This window comes from Heterocephalus glaber, unplaced genomic scaffold (assembly GCF_053883595.1).
Source record: "Heterocephalus glaber isolate CG9 unplaced genomic scaffold, H.glaber_assembly_v1.0 deba00000621, whole genome shotgun sequence".
In the NCBI taxonomy this organism is placed as follows: domain Eukaryota; kingdom Metazoa; phylum Chordata; class Mammalia; order Rodentia; family Bathyergidae; genus Heterocephalus; species Heterocephalus glaber.
This window is the reverse complement of record NW_028258153.1, coordinates 27,786,956-27,805,274: the sequence shown is the minus strand read 5'-3', so window position 1 is coordinate 27,805,274 and position 18,319 is coordinate 27,786,956. Positions and strand designations below refer to the sequence as shown.

The 18,319-nt window shown below is 40.7% G+C and overlaps 1 protein-coding gene across 2 annotated transcripts in view; it reads left to right on the top strand.

Moving 5' to 3' along the window:
• Zc3hav1 (zinc finger CCCH-type containing, antiviral 1) overlaps positions 1 to 18,308 on the top strand; it is a 67,642-nt gene extending 49,334 nt beyond the window's left edge. Inside the window, exons 10-15 of one of the 2 annotated variants that reach the window (XM_021263674.2) lie at positions 925 to 1,027; positions 6,260 to 6,380; positions 7,068 to 7,198; positions 7,484 to 7,617; positions 10,315 to 10,517; positions 16,207 to 18,308. In XM_021263674.2, coding sequence (XP_021119333.1) covers positions 925 to 1,027; positions 6,260 to 6,380; positions 7,068 to 7,198; positions 7,484 to 7,617; positions 10,315 to 10,517; positions 16,207 to 16,296 — 782 coding nt within the window. In that variant the 3' untranslated portion in view covers positions 16,297 to 18,308. Of the gene's footprint in view, positions 1 to 924; positions 1,028 to 6,259; positions 6,381 to 7,067; positions 7,199 to 7,483; positions 7,618 to 10,314; positions 14,363 to 16,206 lie in introns of those variants that run through there. The other variant, XM_004851252.4, reaches the window with a different exon arrangement.
• The last annotated feature ends 11 nt before the right edge of the window (positions 18,309 to 18,319 follow it).

Sequence of the window (18,319 nt, the reverse complement as noted above, 5' to 3'; positions counted from 1 at the left end):
TTACAGTGTGTATTCTGCACTAGCTGGCGTCTTTCACTCAGAATAATGGTTTTCCGATTCATCTATGTTGTGGCATGTGTAACAGTTTTTGTTGCTGAGTAATATTCCATATAAAGATATATTATCATTTTCATATCTATTCATCAGTTGATGGGCATTTAGGTACTTTTTGGTTATTAGAATAAAGTAGCTGTGAACATTCTTCTGAAGTCTCTGTGTAGATATAGGTTTTCATTAATCTTTAAATACCCAGGAGTGGCACTGCTGGATCATATAGTAGCACATTTAACTTTATACGACAATACCAAACTATTTTCCAGAGTGGTTGTGACATTTTATGCTCTTACTAGCAATGCAAAATAACAGGGTTTCGCTATGCAGTTCAGGCTGGCTTTGAATTCAATACGTGGCCCAGGGTGGCCTTGAACTCGCAGCCATCCTCCTGCCTCAGCCTCCTGAGTGCTGGGATTACAAGTATGTGTCATTGTGCCCAGCGTGATTTACTTCTTAAAAGGATCATTGGCACAGTTTGGATTCAGGCCAACAACATGCATGAATTGGAAATGACATTTCATACTTGATGTCCAAACATTTGGCTAACACGTGCCAACCCATAATCACTACTTTCTGGTTTGGGGCCATCTGCATGCATGATGTCTGATTATCCGGTATCCCAGTTCTCCTCTTTTACTGTCCAACTTTGATTTCAACATTGGGTTTATTCTTCAATGTTCATTTGCTACTTTGCCTTCTGAATCTTTGAATCAGCAGTGGGGATTATACATGTCTTATCATGAGCAGTTTTCATCCAAACTCACACACTACAACTCAGTCATAAACATTTGCAGAACAAATAGCCTCTGAAACATGAGTCATTTTCTAGAATGATTCTTGATTCTTGTTTGTTTTATTTTTTGTGTAAAGGGATGATTCAGACAAACATAGCTTCCAAGACTCAGAAGAATGTTGTCCGAAGGCCAGAATTTGTTTCTGCGCGGGATGTGGAGCAGATGAGAAGGGGGCCAGAGTAAGTGTTCTGCAGCCCTGATAGCTGCAGAGGTCCGAGATGTTCGTGTCCTTATCTCATCGCGTCATTCTTACTTCTGGATCCGGTGTTCTTGAGAAGTTCCTGCTTGCGTGGCACTGCAGTTTCCTTTTGCATTATCTTTGAATGAGATGGCTGTTAAGCAGGGTTCTGTGGCTGACCGGGGCAGGGGCGTGTGTGGGCTGTAGCTCAGAAGTGGTGCGCTGCCTAGCATGCATGAGGCCCTGGGTTTCCATCCCCAGCACTGGAAAACACAGGCCACACATACATGTCAGGCCATGTGTGTGCCTCTGACTCACGGGGTATTTTATATCCATCTCTTAAATACTCTAGGCCTTAGCTTCTCCAGCTGTGGATGGCTGGATTAAGGGGGAATGCCTAAGAAATCATCAAATGCACTAGAATTTTTGTTTTGCTTTGGATCCTTTCTTGTGTCTTTGGTTGTGTATGATTTATAGTGAATGAAATGAGAGAGAGAGAGAGAGAGAGAGACAGACAAGGATGAGGTAGCTGCCTGAATAAAGGTTTTGGAGAGACATCAAACTGATTAAAGGGTTTTGTTTTTTGTGGGGTTTTTTTGGATACCGGGGATTGAACTCTCGGGACCTTGCGCTTGCAAGGCAGGCGGTGGAACCACTGAACTAAATCCCCAGCCCCATTTTGTTTTGTTTTGAGATAGGGTCTCACTATATAGTTCAGGCTGGCCTCAAATTCACTATGTAGTCCAGGGTGGCCTTAAACTCATGGCAATCCTCCTGCCTCAGTCTCCTGAGTGTTGGGATTACAGGCATGCATCACTAGCCTGGCTTAAAGGAGTTTTTAAAGTTTTATTTTATTTTTAATTGACTTAGTTGTACCAATTTATCGTAAAGGGGAATTTAAAAGGAAATTTTGCTATGGGAGATTCACTGTAACTTTGCCTGTTTCCAAAACTTTTAATAAAAATCTACATTGTACATAAACATTTTTGGGGTTGGATTTTTTTTTTTTTCTTCAAGTGATATGTGATTATGAAAACAGAAACTGGTAACCAATTGTTGAATGTCACATTCTGACTAGTTTAGGAGTGGGTGGAACTAGTCTGTTCACATCATTCAGTATATTACTATGCAAATAAGGACCTGATAGCTGAGCTACAGGATAAATTTTTAAATTGAAAGCATAATAAGTCTTCGCATCTACAAGGGCATACATTTTTATGCCATATTTTGGCCCATCACTTTTCCATAAGTGTTTTACATCCCTGCAATTACCATGAGAAATTGCAGCTAAGTACAAGAGACTTATATGAATGCTTTCAGTTCATCTAGTGACGTGTCATAATAAATACATTTTTTAATATGGCTATTGGTGCATACAGAACGTTTTACTTGTATTGCAGCTTTTGTGTATTTCACAGCATCTTGTAGCATTTCGTCTGTTACAGTTTCCAACATTGAATGAGAGTGCTGGCATTATCCAATATGTTTCACCCCTACCAAGACCCTCACTATATTTTGGGACCTAGTTCTAATATTGGATTGTTCCATTTGGGTGTGCGACCATTTTGCAACATTTCAACTAGTCAAACATGTACTCTTCTGTTTTCTTCATCATATGAACCAAGGAGGTCTGCATTCCCAGAGTTGATTCTTGCTCCATTTCACTGTCACAGGAACTTAGGATACATGGCCAACATCAAAGTCATCATCATCATCATTATCATCATCATTATCATCATCATCATCCTACATTCACACCACTCTTCTGTTATAAAAGCATGTATTTTACTATAGGATCATCATCATCATCCATGCATGAGTAATCTGATGATTCACTTTCAGCATCCTCCAAAACTTGCAAATGTGGTTTTTCATGTGCCATTGTACTGAATTGGGGTACTTCTATCAGAAAAATCAAAAGAAAAGTTTTTGAAAAACAAATCCTAGAGAGGTGTGGATGTATTATACCCTCTGTGAGGCTCAGGTAAACATACACAAAGCCTGTTAGGCAGAGCATAATGTTTGTGTAAATCCCAGTTTGACACTTTTGCACAGGTGCACACCTAACTTTGCCTTTTGTCGTGCCAAGTGGGTAAACACAAAGATTGCTTCTTGTATCCCTCAGGCAAAGGTACTGAGATGCGCAGCCGGCCACTATTACACTAAAGTAAAAATTTTCAGTAGAAATGCAAAAGATGGGTCTATGGAACCCAGTGTTATGCTCTGTTGGTTAATGGCAATGTGTCTTTCACTATAATGAATAATTTTAATTTAAGCATATATATTTTGGTCACACCTGGTGCATGAAGCTTGCATACTGATGGCTAAGACAGTGTATAAGTCATGCACTGCCTCACGTTCTGGTCAATACTGACCACATAAATGGCAATGGTGCTGTAGAATTGTGCTGCCTGGGGACATTGTAGCAGGCTAAGTGTGTGTGAATACATTATACCCTATGATGACTGCAAATAATGAGATCACCTATTTATAGTTTCTCAGTTTGTATCCCTGTGGTTAAGCAAAACATGACTTTACTTCAGTTCCTGACAAGTGTTGGGGGGCAGAGTAAAGAGGCCTGGTACTAATGGGATTGTAGCAGCTGCTTCTTACTCACTACAGTGGCTCTTACAAGATGTCTTGGCAAAATTTTTCCATAAATTATGTTTCCGTAAGGCAACACACTTTATATTTTTTAAAAGGCTGATAATTTTGGTTTTTTAACAGTTCACGTATACCCATGTAATCTCAACTAGGAAGGCCGTACTTTCACCTTTTTGGACAGCAGAAACTAGAAGGGTTGTTGCCTTTCTTGTCTCCATCCTGGGTGTTTCTTTTGGTACCCATTTATTTAGAGGAGAAGAAATTGGTTTGGAGTACTTCCAAATATGTCCTATAGTTCATCCATTCCCTGTCTTGGTCATTTACATATGTCACAGCTGCCCAGGATTGTCTCTACCCTCCAGGAACATTCCTCCCCATTCTTATGAACCCAGCATCTTTTATGACCCAGCTCTGATGCCACTTTACCTTACTCGTGACTGTCCTTTGACTTCTTTGCCCTCTAGTGAGACGGAATTCCCTTGGTTCACTTACCCTATTCTGGTAGCTTAGAGTGCATTCGTGTGCTACATATTGATGTTCCGGGAATCCCATCAGCTAGGTGTGTAGTACACTATACACCTAGGCTTGTGTAAGTCTAGTCTTCACAAGCTTCACACAACCAACTCACCTAACAATGCATTTCTCAGAATGTATCCCATCCTTCACTGATGCATGTCTGCAGTAGTCATGTAAATGTCACTTCTAGCAAAACCCTTCCTATCTTCTCCTGCACCCAGTTACAGCTTCTCAAAGCTCTTGAAGTCATTTGTATCATGTGTGGCATAGAGTGACATGAAATAGAAAGCTGTGGAGGAAAATGAATTGAGAAACAGTGTCCATGAGGGTCATGCAGGGAATAAGCTTTCATGGTGCTGCTTCCAGCCTAGAGGAGACATAGCTGCTGGTTGTTTCTTTTTAAAAAAATTTTATTAGTCCATGTTTGCAGTACATAGTGCTCACATTCCTCATGCAACGTTGGTCCATGTATGTAAGGGATCTTAATTATTTTTACATATCCTTCCACTTCCCTTCCTTCAACTCTTGGACCTCTTCCCATTTGCAAAAGATCTGTCTCTCTAGTTCCTACTATCTACTGTTTATTTTGCTCTTTGATTTATTTATGCTTTGAGTTTCTCATGAAAGAAAAACCATGCAGTAATTAAGCTTGTGTGTCTGATTTATTTCACTCAACATTATGGTCTCAAGGGAAATCCAAGTATAAAAATACAGATAAATCAAGGCCAATCTTTCTCATTCCAAAAGAGTCTTCATTTTACACAAGGGGAATCTTTTTTTTTTTTTTTTTTGACCAGGGATCAAACTCAGGACCTTGCACTTGAGAGGCAGGTGGCGGAACCACTGAGCTAAATCCCTGGCCCCACAAGGGAAATCTTTAAACAATTTGTTCCTGAAGGCATTTATTTTTTTAATGGAATTGCTTTGATCATGGTAAATTTCAACATCAACAACAGTAGAGAGGATTGTATGATAAACTGTTATGTAGCTAACATCTGACTTCAACAACTCATTATTTTACCATCTTGTTTCATCTTTTCTATCAACTCTTAATTTTTTCCTTTGCTGCAATATTTTTGTGTATTCCACATGTGTGTAATTTCCCTGTAAAAATTTTAGGTGTCTTGAACAGATAAGGAGTGTAAAAAATGTTATACAATACCCTTAACCCAGCTAAGAAAAGTGACAGTAATTCCTTCATATCCTTTTACACCATTTGTGCCCTGTTTTTTTGTATTTTTGTTTTTTTTCATACCGGGGATCGAACTCGGGTCCTTGCACTTGTGCAGCTGTGCCCTGTTTTTTAAATTGTCTTATAAATGACTTTTCAGAGTTGATCTCTTCTAGTCAGTATCCAAATAGGGTCTGTGCATTGCATTTGATTTGTCTCTTCAGCTTTTAATGTATTAGTTTTGTTCCTCCACTTTTTTTCATGATTTATTATTTTTTTAAAGAAACCAAGTGATTTAATCTATAGAATTTCCCAATTTCAAAATGTAACTAACTTTGGTCAAGAATACTTTGTAAGGGGTATACTTTGGGTCACATCTTCTTAAGGAGGTACAGAAGATCCAGTTGTCCTAGTGTTACATCTAATGTCATTTAGTGGTCACAGTATTTATTGATGATCACTGTTTAGGTTCAGTACCTTACTAAGTGTTACAAAATGGTGGTTTTCTAATTCTCTAGATTCTGTTACAATTATTAGCTGTGAGTCATCTAAAAAGAATTTTTCCTCGTGTATGAAATATAGTTCATACCATACAGGAAAAGACAGTTTCTTCCCCCCATATCACCACTATACTCAAATGTCTTATTATTCCACAAAGCAGCTGTAAAGCATGCTTGCTCCATGATAACAGATTAGAACCTCTGAAAGTTGAGCAGAAAGATAAAGCATCAGTGCTATGAGTTACTGGATTTTTTTAAAAGCGTGATTACTGGTACATCAATACCACAAATATGCAAGGATGTGATTCTGAGAAAAATACAGAAATAAGTGCTGGATTTTTCTAGGAGGAGACCTTGTCTTCCTGGCTGGAAGTCAAGGATGGAAAGTTACTTGGGCAGATGCAACAGGGCGCAAGTGAAATGTTGTTCTCTTGGTCTACAGTCCTCAGCGGGTGCAGTTCTCTGCTTCCAGTCCTCAGCCTGTGCACACCCCACCAGAGGCTGTTGGCTCAACATTTGTTCCTCAGTGGGATGTCCTCTCTCCCACTTCAAGTGGATACAAGGTACTTGGTTTTTACTTGACTAGTGGGTGAATTCTTTAAGTCTAGGAAAAGTACATTGATAGAAATATTCCTGTTTCTTTATTGGAATGAATGAATTGCTTCTGTACAACTCTAGGATTGGGATTCAAAGGCAGTGAAAATATGGTTTGCCTTGGGGTTTAGCTGCACCTGGCCACACATGGGCAGATCCTCAGGACAACCCTGAGAGATAGATGGCCGAACCTCTATTTTCATGAGTGAGAGTAAAAGTGACTTGGCTCAATGTGCTCCCTTTGTGCCCTGCCCTGGATGGGGCAAGACCATTCCTAGGTCATTTTGCCTCTTCATCTTGCTCCAGTTTCTGTGCAGGCCAGTCTGCTTAGACTCCATGGGGACATCCAGTTCCTCTGCCACTGCACTGGTTTTGGAATTTTAGGCAAGAAGCTTGTCATACTGTACTGATAATGCAGGGGCCCTCCCTTTGCATAATGCTTTGTTAGCTTTGAGTCAGCCTAAATGGACAGGCCCACTGCCTGTTGGATTCATTACTGGAATGAATGGCCAGATGTGGACAGATGTAAGCCCGACCCTCCCACCTGCTGTCTGAGAACTGGCAGTGATACTCATGGCATAGGAGGCTATACATGTGGGCACAGCACACTTTCAGTGTTTCTCACTTCTCAATTATATATTTTTAAACTTTCTTAGTTGCTAGATCTCGATAACCAGTCTTTGGAATATGCCACCATAAGGGATAATTTCAAAGAGTCCATGAAAAATTTCAAGATCGAAAAGATAAAGAAGATCCATAATCCAGAGCTCTTGAATTCTTTTGAAAGGTTGGTGACCACATTATATGATTCCCTTACATAATATTTGGAAGGATTAGTTCCTATCTGTTCTAAGAGTTTTTTTAAAATTTCAATGATTCTGTGTCTACCACTGAAATGTTTTCATAAATGTATTACTTTACAGTTGTGGTTTCAAAATGGTTTTCCATTTTGAAAGTGGATGGGAGAAAATTTTAAGATGATTGTACTTCAGTTGGGACTAGTGTCATCAACTAGCATGGGAGAGGAATGTTCTTGGTGTTAATATTCTTGGTCTCACGTTTCCTCTATTAGGAGGCGACTGAACATGACAGAGAAAAGGGAAAGACTCCTATTTTATGCAACAAGCCGCACCCACGTGGATTCTATCTGTGCAAATAATTTTATGTGGAACTTACATGGAACTCACGAAAACAAATATGGAAAAGGTTTGTACTTGCTTCATTAAGAGTGTATGTAATTATCTTGTATTAACCAGCACATCCAGGATTGAGTAGTCATGGAGAGAAAATAAGGTCAAAGTAACATATTTATGTCAAATTACCCAAATTAGAATGGCACGGTTGACTTGGGGCTCAAGAGCTGGGCCTTAGCGTTGCTCCTATCTTTTGCTTGCAAACTGTTCCATCTGTGGGCGACGTTGCCTGCCATTGCTATTCACTGGCAATGCTCTGCCTGATCCTAATCCATGCTGTTGGAGGTCTCTCCCCATCTCAGCCACACTGGGTCACCTGGAACTTGGAGTCTCCCAAGTCTGCCCACATACAAAATCTTTACACCTATTTCTTTTTTTTTTGGTATTGGGGATCGGACTTGTGACCTTGCGCTTTCAAGGCAGGCGTGGGAACCACTGAGCTAAATCCCCGGCCCTGCCTGTTTCTTTTTGTTCTTAAACACCTACATGTAACCCAACTCCCCCCCCGCCACCCCCGGTACCAGGGATTGAACTCAGGACCTTGTGCTTGCAAGGCAGCTGTGGCACCACTGAGCTACTAAATCCCTGGCCCCTTGAATGCAACTCTTAACAAAACAAGCAAATAAACAAAAATGCAAGAAAGAATTGTTCATATTTAGGGGGTAAATAATAGCTTAGTGGGTCCAACTCATAAGTAAGATTAAATGTACAAGCAATCTCTTTTTTTTTGGGTTCCGGGAATCGAACTCGGGACCTTGTGCTTCGAGGTAGGAGGCAGCACCACTGAGCTAAATCCTCAGCCCCCCAAGCAATCTCAAAAAGCAAGAAATTAGTCATTCAGCTAACATTGTGAGTGCCTTCTGTACACCAGATGCTGGGCACACAGTGGTGAACAAGTTAAACATGGGCTCAAACAAATAATTTTCCATAATTAATTAAATTATGCAAATGTACAGCTGCTGTAGAGGAATAGGGCAGCTGTAACCCAGATCCAGAGATGGTCCCAAGAAAGGGATATGGGAGGATTCACCTGCCTCATAGGGTCAGTGTATAGACAGGAACAAGCCCTGCGAGAGATGGCCATGCAGTAAAGAGTTCAGGCTTGACCAAGGACAAGGGAAGTTAATGAAAGGTTTTGTGCTGCAGAATGATGTGGTGAGAATTTCATAAGTTTATTAAGTTTAAATGCATTACTGAAACTTATCAGATATGTTTGGAGGCTATGGGGTAACTATCTTAAGTGACACATGACACGTGAAATTTAAACTGGTCAGTTTCTCATGTGTAGAACTGTTCATATAGTACAATATTTTCGTGAACAAATAAATTAACATAATATGATTCTGGAGTACACATGCATATTTATGTATGTGAATGTATACAAACAGTTGGAAAAAATTTCTACCTAGCTGTTAACTGTCTGGGGAAAAGGAATGGGGCTAGACATGATAGTTCAGCTAGTGTGTTATTCAGGTTTGCATTTACAATGACCAGGGAACTATCTTAACAAGACATGGGTTATTCAGTTGGTGGTTTTTGAAGTTCGAAAGTATGGCCCCTGCATCGGCTTCATTCTGGTGAGAACAGAGGGCGGTGCCAAAACAATCCTGTCTCTACCTGCAGCACAGGCTGGGGGAATGGGGGATGTCACAGTCCCCTTCAAGGTCCCATCTCCACCCCCCGGGACCTAAGAGGCTCCCTGTAGGCTCCATCTCCTGGATGCCACCACCTCCCAATTGTGCCACTCCAGGAACCAAGCCTTAAGAGTTTAAACCCATCAGGGACATTCAACATTCAAATCGTAGCTTTCTTGTTTTTCATTTCAATACAGTACAAAATCATTCACCCAGAATACCCAGTATCTGATCTATTCACAATAAGCCATGTTTCTGGAGTTTAAACATCTATTAAAAAGACGATAACGAACATAATAAATGGAAATGTATTAAGCATTTGTTATTACAAAGAAAAATAATTCATCTTACATAGAAATCAGAATTTGCATTTCCTTTAAAATGGCAGAAAAGCATTTGGCAGTGAGAAAAGTATAAATAGGAGACTTTCATATGCCAAGAACTTGTGTATCTGCCAACTCTGGAAAGCTCCATGGTTATCTGGGGTGTTTTGAAGTTAAAGGATTGTGCATCAGCTGTCTTTGGAAAGCTTGGTTAGGGTCAGTTCCTTGCCCATCTTTCCCCTTGACATTTTCCAGGATCTTCCTATCAGTAGTAAATGGCCTTTGTGCCTTAAAATGTATGCATTGTGACTTGGCCTTTCCTGTGGAACATCTTTGGCTCATCAGTTCCAACTCAACTCATTCAACTTCTTCTGCCCAAGTTGCCCAGATTGTGCTGCTGTGCTGTCACTGCATGATCAGTGTACCCAGTGGCTTGCTTTGTGTCCCTGCCATTTCCATGGGCTTGTCTGCATTATTTAAGTGTACTTCTGGATACATTTTTAAATATTTTAAAAATTTAAAATTTTTTTGGTTAGGGTTGATTGAACTCAAGACCTTGCGCTTGCAAGACAGGCGCAACGCCACTGAGCTAAATCCCGTGCCCGGTACATTTTTTTAAAGGAGATTTATAAATGTCAGTATTGTTGACATATGCTTAGTCTCTGTTGTCTGAGTCTCTGTAAGTAATCTTATAAACCATAATAATTCTTTTATAACAATTCTCAAGCTTTTTCTTTTTCTGATTATTTCTAGGAAATCACTTCTCAAAGGATGCCATCTATTCCCACAAAAATTGCCTATATGATGCCAGAAACATCGTTATGTTCGTAGCCCGAGTCTTGGCAGGAGATTTTATTGAGGGAAATATGACGTTCGTGAGCCCTCCTCCGCCGTACAACAGCTGTGTGGATACAATGCTCAATCCCTCTGTTTTTGTCATCTTCCGCAATGATCAGGTTTACCCAGCATACTTGATTGAATATAGTGAGCCAGACAGAGAGAAGGCCTGTGTGATTAGCTAGAGAGGATAAAGGCGGCATCATCTGGGATGCCATAACCATTCTGCTCACATAGAGGACCAAATCGCCCTAGATAATGGTTAGACTTTTCTATTTTCTCTCTAAGTTACCTAGTGTCTTAAATCAATAATTCTCAAACTTTGCTGTACAACAATTCCAATGCTGCAGTTGTACACCTTCCTAGTTAAATCACTCCTTGGGTGAAAGCCAAGCAGTAGTATTTTTTAAAAGCTCTCTTAATGACTTCAGTGTGTTGGAATGTTTGCACTGTCTTGGCTGTAACTGATCGAGGCCGGTTTCTAAATTTTGCATACTTATGCTAACCATTTTCTCTCATTTACTCTTTGAGTTTACTGAGTAAAATGGTTTTGTTTAAGTTCAATTTAAAAAAAATCAATTTGGAAAGTTTGAGAGTAAACTAATAATGCCTATTGAAATGGGAACAAGAGGTGGTCCCGCCTTGGGTGGGAAATTGTGAAAAGCTGGGGAAAAAGTGTGTAGGCACACGCTAAGCTGAAAAGTCGAAAGGCTGACTGTCAATGCTGTTGTAGCCATCACTTCAGCACTGTATCTCACCATGCGAAGAGGTCGATTTGGGAGCTCATCTCTATTTCCACACTTCTTTACGAGACAGACTCCAAAGGGTTGGCTCTTTTTGTATTGCAGTCATAAGAGCCACCAAGTATGACTCAGGCCACCAACTGGAGTTAATTGTGCATTTGGGTTCTTTAGATAATTATGGCAAAATAGACATTTATATTCTAATTAATCTAATGACAGAGAAAGCTTTTTTTTTCTTCTAGGTCAGGGTTTCAGGAAAGTGTCTGTGTTTTAGGAGAAATGAGTTGTAGTAGCCAGAATCATATAAGCATAAATTCAAGTGCTATAGTGGTCGTTTGCATGGTAGATGAGGCTTGCTAAGAAATTAGCGGCAAGGCTGTCTCTACAGGAGGATGGGCCTCCTATGGAGGAGAGATTTGCTTTCCGGTGAGCACAGAATCAGAACAAAGGGAACAGTGTCCCAAATAGGCCTCGTGCCTGCCAGGGACTTATTTGTGTAAATACAATGGACTTTGTGGAATTGTCATAGTTTTTAAAGCTACTATAGTGCCTGAACCAATATTTCCTTCCTTATTGTGAATTAGGTTTTTCCTTCCAGTTTTCCTCTTTCTACCTTCCAAACTATTGCCAAAATTTCCTACTAGAGTTCCTTCTAGTAGACATGTTACAAATAATTAATTGGCATTACAGTTGATTTTATATTAGTCAGATTTTAGGTCAGTACAAAAAGCTTCACAGTTCTCCATCAGTAACAAATGTAGACTTTTTTTTTTTTTTTGGTACCGGTGATTGAACTCGGGTCCTTGTGCATGCAAGGCAGGCAGTGGAACTACTGAGCTAAATCCCCGGCCCTAAATGTAGACTTTTTAAAAAAGAGTATAGTTATTTTCTGGGAGCTTACCACAAATGATTCTTCTTATTCATTTTTTTTCTCCTAGTAGTTTCCATTTTTTGTCTTTGATCCTTGCACTGTAGAGGTATAATGTACACAGCTGTTTCTGGCTGACCAGGAGGCACCTCTAGTTGGATATTTCCCAGGCATCTGTGGTCCAAAATGGAGATCTCTATTTGCCTCCCTCAAAGGAACCCATCCTCCCCTGAGTAAATACTATCCCTGGATCCATTCTGCTCAAGCAGAACTGCAGAGTCACCCTTACTTCTTGCTTTCCTCTTCATATACATTTAAGTTGCTCCCAAGTCCAGTTTTGCTTCTTACATATCTTTTTGTCCCCTTCTAATCTGTTTTCCACTTAATGGCAGTTTATAATTTTACTTAATGGGGTTGTGAACCCAACCCAAGATCACATCTTTTGGATAAAGTTCAAAACCATGATCATAGCCCCAAAATGATCTTTCCCTTCCCGACCCCTCTGTCATTTATTTTCTTCTGCACAATGCACTCTTAACTTCCTGGCATTTCTTGGTACCCTTCCTACCTACCTAGTTCAGTGGTTCTCAGGGTGTCTGCCTTTTAAAAAAATAACAAATACTTTGCAAGATATACTTTATTATCCTCAAAATGCAATTGAAAGGTAATATGCTTTACCTACACATGATTCTAAGAGTAAATTAAAAATTAAAACAAACTAATATTAACATAAAAGGGAAATAAAAGGTACATAACTTGGGCACAATATTACAGTACTATTAAGCATGAAGAAGCCATATGCTTATACCTACTTATGATGAATGTGAACTTGAAAGTAGATCAGAAGTTATTATTTAAAGAAGCATAGGAAAATGAATAAAACGGGGGAATGAGTGGACATTAGAAGATAGACTAGTGATACAACCACTTACTTGCATATGATGATAATGTGTATATAGGAGAAAGAACGAAATAACCTTCATGGAAATACAGATATTATGTAAGAAAATGTCGAAACAAAATTAGGGAATATATTCTTGCAGACGAGCTGTGTGTCTTACATGAATGTCAGGTGAGACATTCAAAATTCGTATAGGGCGCAGAATAATTTCTTATTGTTAGAAGCTGTCCAGTGTATTGCAGAGCATTCAGTATATCTGGCTCTCACATGCTAAATGCTAGTAGCGCCCCCGCCCTCAGCCCCAACACAGCAGCCAAAACCTTACAGGCCTAGTCATCCTTTTCAGAGCAGATATTTTGTAGTATCATCCCCTTTCTGTCCTGAGATGATTCATAGATAATATCATCTACTTACATAAAGGAATTTCTTTAAAAATTAATTGAATGCTCTAATCCTGTTGTAGTAGAGGCAAACTTTGTAATGAAAATAAAATGAAGGGCCGGGGATTTAGCTCAGTGGGTCCGGCGCCTGTCTCGAAAGCGCAAGGTTCCGAGTTTGATCCCCGGTACCAAAAAAAAAAAAAAAAAAGAATTTTATTATGTAAATGCTCAGGCATGACTACGCTATAAGCCATGACATAGACAGATGTTTACCCTTACAATGAATAGTTTTGGGCTTAAAAGTCGATCAGGAGTTTTTGCCTGTATACAGAAAAATGAAATATTAGAGGTATGGGTGACACTAGAATGAAAACCAGCATTAGGGTGAGTCATAACAGATCAGATGCCTCATCTGTCTATGGTAAAGGAAAGGGCGGAATTACCTTAACTGAAATAATAACAGGACGAATTACAAATTGTCTCAGAAGGAACACATGAATTCTATTCTCTCAGACGAGTTGTAGGTCCTACCTAAATGTCCAACAGGACATTAGACAGTCGTACAGGGTGCAGAATAATTCTTCGTTGTGTGGGACTGATCCACACGCTGTAGGACATCTGTGATCTCCGGCTGCATCTATTTAGCGATGGGATGGTCCTCAGTTATCACGAAACCAGTCACGACCCATCACTTTCTAATATACTACTGTGAGAACCACTGATATAGTTCATATCTAGCATCCTTAGATAACTCAATTGTTATTTCCATAGCTGAGATCCTTGCCTCCCAAACCCCCAGTTTTTAAAATGCTTTGTGCCTTGATTTCTTCAAGTATCTATACAATTTGAAGTGGTTTACTTTCTGTATTAGAATGTAAGCACAAGAGCCAGTTTGATCTGTCTTACTTTTTTTGTTACGCCCAACACCCAGGCTAGCTGTGTTCTTCCTACGCTGGTGCCTTGCTAAAGCCTGTGGAATTATTAAGCTTAACTATTTATGTTTTAGTGATCAAGTTGTATTACTTCCTGGTTTGCTTAATTTGAGACTAGTCAATTAAAAAAAAAAAACTAATTCTGTTCTGTTGCCTTTATTTGCTGTATTTGTCAGTAACTCCAGCAAGATAATCAACTGCAGATTCCAGTTTATTCAAAGGGGAGAAGAGGCAATGAGTTTTATCACTTGTTAAGGTTTAGATCAAGGATGACCCCCAACACTCTCTTGTGCTCAGAGGCAGGGTGTTTGGAAGGTGACTGGGTCATGGGGGTACTATAGCTGACTTGCTGTTAGGAGGACAGGTCTGGTTAGAGCTGGGTCACTGGGGTTGTAACCTAGAGGAGTATATCTCTTTGGCTTCTCCTATCTCTGCTTCCTGGCCATCATGACATAAGCAGCTTTCCTCTGCCCATGCTGTTCCACCATAGTCTTTCTGCATTTGAGCCTGCTAACCATGGACTGAAACCTCTGAAACTGTAAGCCACATAGCCATCTCCTCCTTTATGTTGTGAGTGTTGGGTATCGTGTATCAGCCACTAGGAAAGTGACTAAGACATCATTGCAGGATTTGATGAGCAAGGAGCAATAGTCTTTAGCCCACTGAAGAGATGATGGAGAAGCCTACAGTTGGCTGGTGCATATTTGAAGGCTGCCAGCTGCTCACATGCCCCCCGCTTCTGTGCCAGGGTTGGCAACAGGGCTATACTTTTTTTCTTTTTTTGGTACCAGGGATCAAACTCGGGACCTTCGCTTGCGAAGGGCCACACTTTAACAAAAGTTAAAAGCATAAATGGTTATCAGCAGAATTATCCAATCAGCCAGGTCTCTACATATTCTTTTTATTTTTTTTATTTTTTTGGTACTGGGACACACATTCTTTTTAAATCACAGAGCTTTGAATGGAGAAAGCATGGGGGGGGCAACAGATACGGCAGTATGGATTTGATAAAGTGAAGGTAAAACTATCGTTTGATTTGGACCACAGTATAAAGTAAGACGCAGCAAACCAATTTCTGTCCGAACACCTGCATTCAAATACACAAAAATGCACCAAATCATGCATGAGCAGATATTTGAGGGCCTTGATAAATTATTTTTCTATGTACATGCTTGTTTTGATTTTTCATCACACCAGGTTTCCAGTAAAATCTACCATTATCTGGTTTCTGGTAGAAGGAAGCAAAGCTAAATAGCTACTGCTTCCTGTCCCCACTTAGATACTGTAAAGATAACCACCATGAAAGGCAGTGGATGCCAAGTGGGAGGAGTGTGTGCAGGGCCACTGGGGCTATGACAGAGGACTTACCTGGCTTTAAAAGAGCAGGGATATAGCGGGCAGATTTTGTTTAGAAGATTAAGGATAGATGGGATGAATTTATAAGTAATACCAGTGTAAGTTCCCGGTGTGATTTATTCAAAGTCTGTGCTACAGAAGTAGGCCTGAGCAGGAGCAGGAGCTTCAGAACTGGAGCAGCAGGGGAATTTTTAAGGAACTGCTTAAACCCTAAAGCTTTAATCCTAAAATGCCACCTCCAATCTCGACCTGCTTCTCTTTTCCTTTCCCTTGTGAACCTGACTGGCCTCCACTTTTTTCCCCCCAAACTCCAAATTCCCCAGTAGTCTGTTCTGGGATCTTTTTTTTTTTTTTGGTACCAGGGATCGAACTCAGGACCTTGTGCTTGCGATGCAGGTGGCAGAACCACTGAGCTAAATCCCCGGCCCCGGATCTTTTCTTTTTCCCTCCTCTGCAAGTTTCCTCATGAATGAGCTAATTGATCCCAGACTTCAGCTGTCAGACATGCAATAGTTTGCATCAGAGATGTTCCCTAATGGCCATGTTGAATTAAGGCTTGGTCCTCAGCTTGGCACTCCTGCACCTGACATTCACTTTTCTCTAACCTTTTTCTCTGTCTGTCTCTTAGGCTGGGTTCTGTCAGAAGCAAACAGTTTATTTGGAAGATGAATCCAAAACACTGGTAGGGAACAAGGAGGACAGTCACGGAAAGGAGTAAGACAGCACAGGAAGAGCTAATCAGCAAGTTGTGGGCATGGGCAACTGGGACTCAATCCCACTGAGGAACTTCTGGAAAGCATGGACTCCAACTTCCTGGTTGTTTCATGAAGGAATAATAAGCTGGACTATTTATCCACTCCTGAGGAGGAAACTTCTTGTATCTTCTTAGGTTCAGTAGGTGTGTGTGTAAATTTAACTGATATTAAGAGGGAAAAAAACAAAACCAGTTTATTCGTGTCCTTATGGAGCACACAGCAGTGACTCCCCCAAACAGCTGAAGATGAAGATTTATGTATAGCTTAGTTGGGGGAGAAAGAAGGGGTAGAATGGCTTCTATGGGAAGAACAAATGGCTTTCTAGGGGAACAAAGGAGAGGTGAAGTCAGAGATAGTGCTTGTTTATGCAGACTCAGGGGTATCTTCTCCCTTTTTTCCCTTCACTGCTATAAAACTGCCCACACAGGAGACCCATGTAGCCTCATTCCCAGAAGCTTCTGCTTTTAGTACGATAAGGAAATGGTTTCTTTCTGCAACCGTTGAATCTCAAATGTCTTTAGTTTAAAATAATCTTATGCCAACCCCAGCCATCCAAGTGGACTGCCACACTACCAATTCCCTAATGTCATTGGCTGAGGTAGGGTCTCCTTGGGAGTCTCAGCTTCTCCCTATTGCTGGCAAGCTGGCTCTTTCTGCTGGAAAAGACCACGGCAGAGAGTCTGGGTAAAATGCCGAGTGCCAAAGGGACACTGGCCATTGCCACTTTCCTTCTGATTCTTCTCTTCCACCTCCTCCTTCATTTTCTCCAGGATTCTATCTCCCACCTTCTCTTACTTCATTTTTGCAGGGTGATCTATCAGTTTTCACAGCTTTAATGACCTAATCCTCTGATTAGGACCTGTGTCAAATCTGTGGCCCTTCCTTTCTCATCTCCCTTAAAGTCTAGGCTGGTATATGAAATGCAACCGTGTACTAAGCACCCTTCATGGATTGTCTACTCCAGACACAGCACAGTAAAAACTGGGCTTCTAGTCCTTCAAAGCCTGCTTCATTTCTGTTATTCCCTATCTTGGTCTTGCTTTCTAGAAACCCATTCTCTTATTGCTGCCAGGGGTCTCTGTAAACTATCTTGCCAGGGTTTATAGCTCAGTGGTACAGCACTTGTCTAGCATGCACAAGGCCTTGGGTCTGATTCTTAGCACCATGAAATAAATTAGCCAAAAAAACACACTGGTCACAGTATGGCCAAACACTTTTTTTATTTTTTTAAAGAGTTTGTGATTTTTTAAAAAAAAATGTACTTTGATTACATGTTTGCAGTAGTGATTACATTCATCATGAAGAATTGGTACATGTACATAATGAATCTTAATTCTTTTTACATCTCCTTTATCCTCCATCCCTCCTTCTCTTAGTCCCCTTCCCATCTGCAAAAGATCCATCTCCTTATCAGACACTTTTTTAGATGGTGGGGATACAGTGATGGCCCAGACTAAGCAGATTCCTGCTTTCATGAACCTGAATGCTACAAACATCACAGACCTCTTCCAAGCGGAGGTGGGGAACCTACCTCCAGGGAAGTCAGAAAGCCTTGCTGAGAACACACTGAGCCCAGAACTGAATGACACAAAGGAGAACTCTGTGTACACACCAGGCAGAGCACATGCCACTCGTCAGCTGAAGAGCCTTCTTCAGTGACTTCCCAAAGTCCACGGATACACATCCATGTTTCTTAGCCTGTCAGTCTTCCAGCATCTGAGCAGCTGCCTTCTCTCTAGCTTCATTTTTTTTTTTTTTTTTTTTTGGTACCGGGGATCGAACTTGGGTCCTTGCACTTGTGAGGCAGGCACCTGAACCACTGAGCTAAATCCCTGGCCCCTCTCTAGCTTCTTTACAGGACTGGATACTGAGTCATTCAGTACTCAGGAGCACCTTGTGAGATACCAGCAAGGCTGGCTTTGGCCCCCCAGACCTTATCCATCTTTGTAGTCTGTCATTAAACGAAGATGCTGTGGCCGGTGTGGT